This window comes from Equus przewalskii, chromosome 10, assembly GCF_037783145.1.
Source record: "Equus przewalskii isolate Varuska chromosome 10, EquPr2, whole genome shotgun sequence".
Taxonomy (NCBI): Eukaryota; Metazoa; Chordata; class Mammalia; order Perissodactyla; family Equidae; genus Equus; species Equus przewalskii.
Window position 1 is genome coordinate 32,053,344 of NC_091840.1, and position 7,412 is coordinate 32,060,755.

The following is a 7,412-nucleotide window of genomic DNA, read 5'->3' on the forward strand; positions in this document are numbered from 1 at the left end:
AAGGTAAGACTGAGGTTGTGGCCGCTGGGGTTGGTTGCCTCCCAACAGCCAGCCTTCCTAATGGAACTTCGATTTTGTTCAGATCTTGGGTAAGTGGGGTGCCCAGTCCCAGGGCCTGAGTTGTGGCAATTGCTTTCTGCTTTGCTCATGATTGGGTTAGGTGGGCAAGCAACCCAGGAATGGCCGAAGAGATGTCAAAGAAAATCTGCTGGGGGATCCTGGAAAAGGGTTTCTTCTCTGATAAGACGGAGGCTTGCAAGGAAAGTTCTGCCACTTCTTTCTTGCTTTGGAAGTTGTCAAGCAATGACACAATTTTGGAACTCCTGCTGCCATCATCATGTGACCATGGGTGAGGAGGTGGCAGTGAGGGAAAGAGGAAAGGGGACCACAGACATTCCAACCCAGAGCCCTGTCATTGCTGAGTTACTGAACCAACCATCAACTTCAGATGTCTTGTTATGTGAAAAAGTAGACTCTTCTTAAAGAAATCAGCATAATGGGCATCCTGTGGCTTGCAGCTGAAAGCTCTTGAGAGAGGAGAGGAAAGCTTGCAGCCATGCGGCAGAGAAGACTTTCATCCTGTCTCCACGATCCCAACCTGGACAGAGGTGCACCTGAGCTCTCCAAGACAGGAAATTCACGAGCTTCCTGCCTCTTCCTCCAGCACTTGGTCATCATCATCCCTCCAGGATGACTGACCGCCTTGAAGCTGGAGGGCCTTGGGGCCACTCCATGGGACCTTCTAGCAAAGGGGGCCAGCCTGTCACTCCAAGTCCCTTCCTTTGGTGATTGGGGGGGGGGGGTGGTCAAGAGAGGGAGCTCTGAAGTCTTGCTGTGTACTCCCAGGCAAGTTACTTAACCTTTCTATCCCTCAGTTTCTTCATCAGTCATGGGAATAACAGTGCCTCGCTCACAAGGTTATTGTGAGGATAATAAGGACCAAATGTCAAGTGCATCTAACACTGCGTCATGGGTCCCTAAGACCACCGTGAGGTTCAATGATTCACTAGAACGACTCACAAAGAAAAGCTGTTATACACATGCTTACAGCTTGTTACACCTAAAGGACGCAGGTGAAGGCCAGCAAAAGTAAAAGGAACGCAGGGCGGGGTCCAGGAGGGACGAGGCACAAGCTTCCAGTTGCCTCTCCCAGTGGAGCTGCAGGGGCAATGCTTACTTTCCCCAGAGATGCTGTGTGACAACACATATGAAGTATTGTCAGCTGGGGAAGCTCACCTGAGTCTTGGTGTCCAGGGTTTTTATTGGTGGTTTATCACCAGGCGTGGAGCACCTCTGTGGCTGATCTGAGTTACTCAGCCTCTCCAGAGGTCAAGCTGGTCCAGGGCCCCCACCATAAATCATATTGTTAGAACCAACTCTCAGGTGTGACCCAAGGCCCCAGGCAGACAAAGACGCTCTTATCAGGAGCATATTACAAGGCCTCCTCCCAGGAGTTGGTCAAGGGCCAGACCTTTCTCTGAAATGTGTGCAATTTGACCATCCCACACCTGCTGAGTCAGCCCTTCACTGCACAGACACATAAGCAGCACCCAAAGTTTTGTTTCCTCTGTAGGGCTGAAATCTGCCTCCCACTGGCATCCCCACTTTGTCACTAGTACTACCCTGTAGAATTACATGGCTTCAGCCTACCCTTTTCCTAATTGTTATGGGGGACCCTTTTTTCCCATTCCTCTTTGAATATGGAGGGACCACCACTCAAGTAGCATTCCTGGCTCTCCTTCCCCTCACTCACTCCTCTCCCCAGGAAAGGAGAGTGACTTTTGGTGGGTGGGTTTGGGAGAGAGATCAACGCCTGCACCAAGGACCCCTTCCTCTCTCTTGAGCTGTCCCTCTGTAGAGACGTCACACTCTCCCGTTTACAGTGGCAGCTGTCCACCACCGCCAGCACCTGTGCTGGGGACCATGCGAGGTTCAGGGACGAGGTCTTAGCAAGCCCACCTGGCTCAGACCCTAACCCACCTTCTCAAGCAGCTTTATCGGCAATAAAGGTGATCTTTTTTTTTGTCTCCATTTTCCTGGCTTCTCTATCCGTCAACTGGTTCCTAAAGGAGGCAAGGAAAAGAGGGGTGACATTTATCAGCCCCCTCAAACTCCAAATATAGCCAGGCCTTCCAGTGTTTGGGAGGTCCGGATCTGGTCTCCCCTCCAAACATCTGCAGCCAAGGCCCCAGGTCCTCCAACCACGCCCCCTCCTCAGGATTCCTGGGTTTGCCCCCGTCCTCTGGGAGCACTCCAGGCTGTCTAGGACCCTCCAGAACGTTACACCAGAACTAAGCACTGGCTGCTCAAGGTATGTTCTGGTGAGCACCAATCCCAGGGCAGCATCTCTGGATCTCTTCTCAGAATGCCCGCGACACCATCATCTCCGAGCAGTCACATTCCATGCCGGACCTGCAGCAGACTCAAATCCTTTTCCGTATGAATTAGTGTTAGATCCAGTTTCCTCTGCATAGGGCAACTGATTTTTTAAACATCTTCTTATAGTTGGCCCATCAAGTTCTCCTGCTCAGCTACATTTGTAAACATACACAGAGGCATCTCCTACCAGGTTTAGGGCACAGGAATCCCCCCACAAAGCAATCTTTTCTCCCAGAGCTCACCTCACCAATTTCACTATGCTCATATTTTATCTCCTCAAGAAGTATTTAGCAGATATTCATAAGGCTTCCAAAAACACTGCATAGCGGTTAAGAGCACAGCCTCTGAAGTTAGACTTTACTAAGTTCAAACCTCAACTCCACCATTTATCAGCTGTGTGAACTTAGGTGAATTACTTAGCCTCTCTGAGCTTTGGTTTCCTCGGAATCCTAAAGTGAAGGTTATACTAGTACCTACCTCCAAAGAGCCAAGCCTGGCGCCTAGACTATATCATGTTCTTGATAACTGCAAGCTACTGGTAGTAGCAGTAATATTACCAGTATTAACATTATTATTACCACTTCAGCTAAACCTTCTAAAGTAGAATCTGCCTAAAGTTGGAATGGGATGCAGCCCTCCAGGGCAGATGGCTGATGGCTGGCTATTGCAATTAACAAGGGGTCACAGGATCCTTTTGTGAAGTTCAGCTTGGGGGGTCCAGGTGTTCCAATCTTGTTTGGAGGGATTCTGTGAGATGGGGAGGGGGGAGGGTGGGGCTGAGCTGAGCTATCAGAGGGCCTGGCAGAGGCTGCAAGTCCTGAGCTGGGACAGAGGCCCGACTCGGCTCAGGAGCTGACTCTGGCCTCCAGCACCTTGTTTCTGCTGTTTAGGGGAGAGTCTCTGCTGCATGGCAGCGTTTGGGGGACCAGAGGGAGGAGATGTGACTCGATGAAACAGAAAGGCTCATCGGAAATACAAGGCACAGTGACAGCCAAGGAACCGCCAAGTCACCTGTGGGACAAGCTCCACCCCCGAGAAGGATGGGTCCATGAACAGCCTGACGCGGTTCCAAAGGGACAGCAGGATGGCAAATGAGCACAGATGACCAGGACTTGAACCACAGTCCTACCACCTTCTGGCATGGGAACCTCCCTGAGGTCAGCTTCCCCCTGCGCGCCATGGGGAACGCGGCTCGCTTCCAGAGGCTTCTGGGGAAGTGAGTGGGATGGTGTGTGTACCTTGCCTGGTGAATGGCCAGGCACCGTAACAATTCCTGCTCCAGACGTGAAAGTTAGTGTCCCCACTTCACAGCCCCACCTTGTAGGTGTCGCATCCTCAGGGCACTAAGCTCATATGACTCTACCCATCAGAGCCCTGATAAGGTCTGTTGCTAGGATGGGCTGGTCTGCAGGTAAAGGGAGAGGAAGTAGAGGTGGGCAGAGGCAGCAAAGCAAAGTGAGATATGACAGTCCAGCAGCGACAGTCGGCAGCACAGCCAACGAGGGGAGGATGGGAATGCGAGAGCAGACCAAGGTGGGGCCATCAGCACCTGGGGGGACGGTCCACCCCTCTCGGTGGACCGTGCATTCAGCAACGAATCAGGAGAGCCTTGAGTCATTACAAGAAAGATAAATCTGTTGAACACAGTCAGTTTAAGAAGACAAAAAAAACCATGTTATACATTTGAGCACTATTACCACCACAAACAGGAAAACAGTTAAAGGTGGAAGTTACAGGCATCTGAAAGACTATTGGGGTGCCTCCTTCTTTGATGGTGCCACATAAGTGGAGCTTCACCCAAAGAACATACTGGGGTCTTTTCGCCTCTCAGCAAGCAAAGTGTTATTTAGGGACAAAGAAAGCAATGGAAATGGGGAAAGGGAAGCCAACGCGGAGGGACTTAGGGTTTGTCCTTCCATTAAAAACAATCTACTTGGCGGCTGGGCTAGAAGCTTGGCTTCTGCTCGAGGAGGCCTCAGTTGGCCTGGATCTTCCTGGGGATGCCCAGCGCCTCTCGGCCCCTGCCCAGCAGCATGCCCTCCAGCCGTTTGCAGTGCTCGCGGAGTTGCTTCTCCCGGGGCAGCAGGAAGGTGAGGACTTTATTTCGGACGACGCCGCGGTCTTCCTCCTCCCTCAGCCGCTGCTTCACGCGGGCCGCCTGCTCCTCCTGCTGTGCCAGAGCCCCATTCATCTCGCAGAAGGCACCTTCCAGGTGATGGATGGCCTTCAACGCCTCATTCTTAAAGTCCTCCAGCTCCCGTTGCATGCCGGCCACCTTCTGCTGCAGGATCTCCAGGTCAGCCAGCGGCAGGAGGCAGGACTGGGGGAGGGAAAAGTCTCCAGACTGGAGGCCGCTCTCCACCATCTTCTTCCCTTGTAAGGTATTCACCTTCATGAGAATGGACCCAGCCTGACAGAGGGGTTCCATGGTCTTTCTTCCCTTTTGGACAGAGAGAAGGCACTAAGAGACCAGCAGGGTGGGGAGTTTCCCTTGGCTAGAGACACGATTATTGGAGTGGAGAAACCCCACCCACTGTGACATCAGGGCCCTTCAGCCAATCAGGAGGAAGGCCACAATCCCTTCATTTGCATAATGTAGCCTCCTTGGTTGCTTTGTCTCTCCTCTACCCAAGCCGTCGCTCCTGAGATGTGGAGTCCCGTCAACTCATCTCCCTTCCAGAACCAGAGTTCGAGCTCTCCTCTAACCTGAGGGACAAACTGAGGCCCAGAGCAGGGAAGTAAACCAGCCAGAGCAAGGCAGGCCACGCCGGGCTCACGAGCTGCCAAGTCTGGGTGGTCTCGGAATGGTCTCCAGGCTTCAGCATCTCACCAGTGAAACAAGGACATCGTAAGAGATGATGCCTATTTGTAGCTCTAAAATGCTAAAAAAGAAAAAAAAAGGTAATTTCTGATTCCAAATCCATACTCCTGTAATGATGCGAGAATTCTAGATGATCGTGGAAGCTGTGAGAAATGTGCTGAGGTTTTGCTGGATGGTCCACAGCAGTGCCGATTCAGTATGTGCAGGGCAAAATCGGTCCCTCATTCACTTATTCACGTCCTTATGGAGCACTCACTATGCCCCAGGACCAGGGAACAAGCGTGAGCCAGATCTCGCCCTGCCGGATCATGCCTGCATGTTGACAGAGAGGAGAAAAACATACAGAAGGGTGAACCTCGCACCTCTGACCTGATCACTATAGGAAAGGTCAGTGTTTCCAGCTAAGCTCCATCTGGCTTAGTCAAGGACAAACCTCCCTCTCGCAGATCACCGTCTCTTGCCCAGACTTCTCTCCTGGCCTCCAGATCTAAATGCGTCTCTCCAACAACGGGCCTCATGTTCAATTCACCCAAAACGGGACTAGTTCTCATTTCGCCCAATGAACAATTCCTGTTCCAGTGTCGCTGGCAGGTTAATGACGCCACCACAGGGTAGCGCTCATGTCACTACCCACATGAGAAACCCAGGATCAACCTGGACCCTTCCACATCCAAGCGACTAAGTCCTACTGACTCTGGGCCCTCTAGCCCCAGACCCCCTGAGCTGGGGTCTCAGCTCCACCACCTAAAAGCTGTGTCTCTTTGGCAGATTAGCTCACCTCCCTGAGCCTCAGTCTGTGTATCTATAAAGTAGGGACACTAATTCAGTGGTGGGCAGCTCTCTGGGAGAAAAGAAAAAAAACCAAACCCTTGATTTACAGCTGTTGCTGATTTCCATGGTGTCAACACCCCCACTGTGGCTGATTTCAAGCTACCAATATGATGTCTCTGGGAAGAGATGCGCACAGTCAGCCCTCATGAGCCTGTGCGACTCCAGCTCCACAGGACCCGTGATGAGGGCGGCTGCCTGCTCCCAGATGCAGGTTGACTTATCTAGAGTCTCTTGCAGTAGGCATCAGAGAGGGCATTTTGCAGGGAGGTTCATTGCTAAACCAAGGTGGGACTTTGAATCTCAAGATGGGGCAGCAGTTCCAGTTATTGAAACAGAATATTTGGTGGGAAGAGCACTGCTCTAGGAGTCAGGAGATCTGGAGTCTGGAATTGCTGTGTGACTACAGGTTAATGACCTCCCCTCTCTGAGTCTAGTCCCTCTGCTGTAATATGAGAAGGTCGAAGAGAGCTTCTCTGAGGTCTCTGATGTTCCAGGATCCACACAGTCCTTCCTTTAACCGTCTCTCAAGGCATTTACCACCTTCTCCCCTTTTTGGTGACCTAGCACCTTGTTCTTCCAGGTCCCCGATGGCTCAGTAAATTCCATGAGGACAAGAACTGTGCATTTCCCATCCTATGTGCCCTCAAGTGTCCTGCCTGGTGCCCTGCACATAATGGCACTCTGAAAACTGATGAAATAGAATTTATATTCTCAGGTGGCTATCAACTCCCGCAGTTCCCCTTAGCTTTCCCTCTGAAACGATGACACCTACTGGTCTGAGCGGAAACAGCACCCTCTGAATCCCCCTGCCTAAGGCCCAGATGGGGTTGGGGGAGATGGTGCAAACAGCCTGCGGTCTTGCAGTGTATTAACGGGGAGGGTGTATGCAGGTCGGGCACACAGCAGTTCTCAACAAACATGTCTTGAATCAGCCAAAGGAAGAACGTGTCTCTGTCTTCTGGTTTCTGTTGTTCTTTGCGTGTTTTTGTGTCTCTCTGACTTGATTCTCTGCCTCTTTGTCTCTGTCTCCCACAGGGAATGGTGGCAGTCATAACCAGAACTATAGAAGAAAAGTAGCAAAAGTTAAGAAGGAATAGCAATTTCTCAATTTCCCTGGTGCCCTTTTAACGAGGTTTCAGTTCATTTCTCCTTAGAACCTACCGGGGGGCCCCTGTTTCCACATGAGCCCCCGCAGAGGCTGAGAGCAAATGAGCGCTCTGTCAGCGGAAGACCTCGGGCTTGGTGGCTTCCCGGACCTTCCGTGCATCCTCAGCCGGGGCAACTCCACGTGCACATGCTCTGAATGTTCCCCTCCTAGAAGTTTTATCGTCCAGGCCTGTGCTTTCCTCACAGATTTCCTTCCACATATCCTGAGAAAGTA

At 51.6% G+C, this 7,412-nt stretch overlaps 1 protein-coding gene across 1 annotated transcript; it reads right to left on the reverse strand.

Moving 5' to 3' along the window:
- Positions 1-4,030: 4,030 nt before the first annotated feature.
- Positions 4,031-7,017, reverse strand: CCDC182 (coiled-coil domain containing 182). The gene has a single exon (XM_070560814.1). It carries the CDS (start codon positions 4,805-4,807, stop codon positions 4,355-4,357), a length of 453 nt encoding a protein of 150 aa, XP_070416915.1. The 5' UTR covers positions 4,808-7,017; the 3' UTR covers positions 4,031-4,354.
- Between the last annotated feature and the right edge of the window lie 395 nt (positions 7,018-7,412).

What these genes read in the sequence shown, in the direction of transcription:
- CCDC182 (XM_070560814.1), bottom strand. Translation starts at nt 4,807, where the DNA reads ATGGAACCCCTCTGTCAGGCTGGGTCCATTCTCATGAAGGTGAATACC.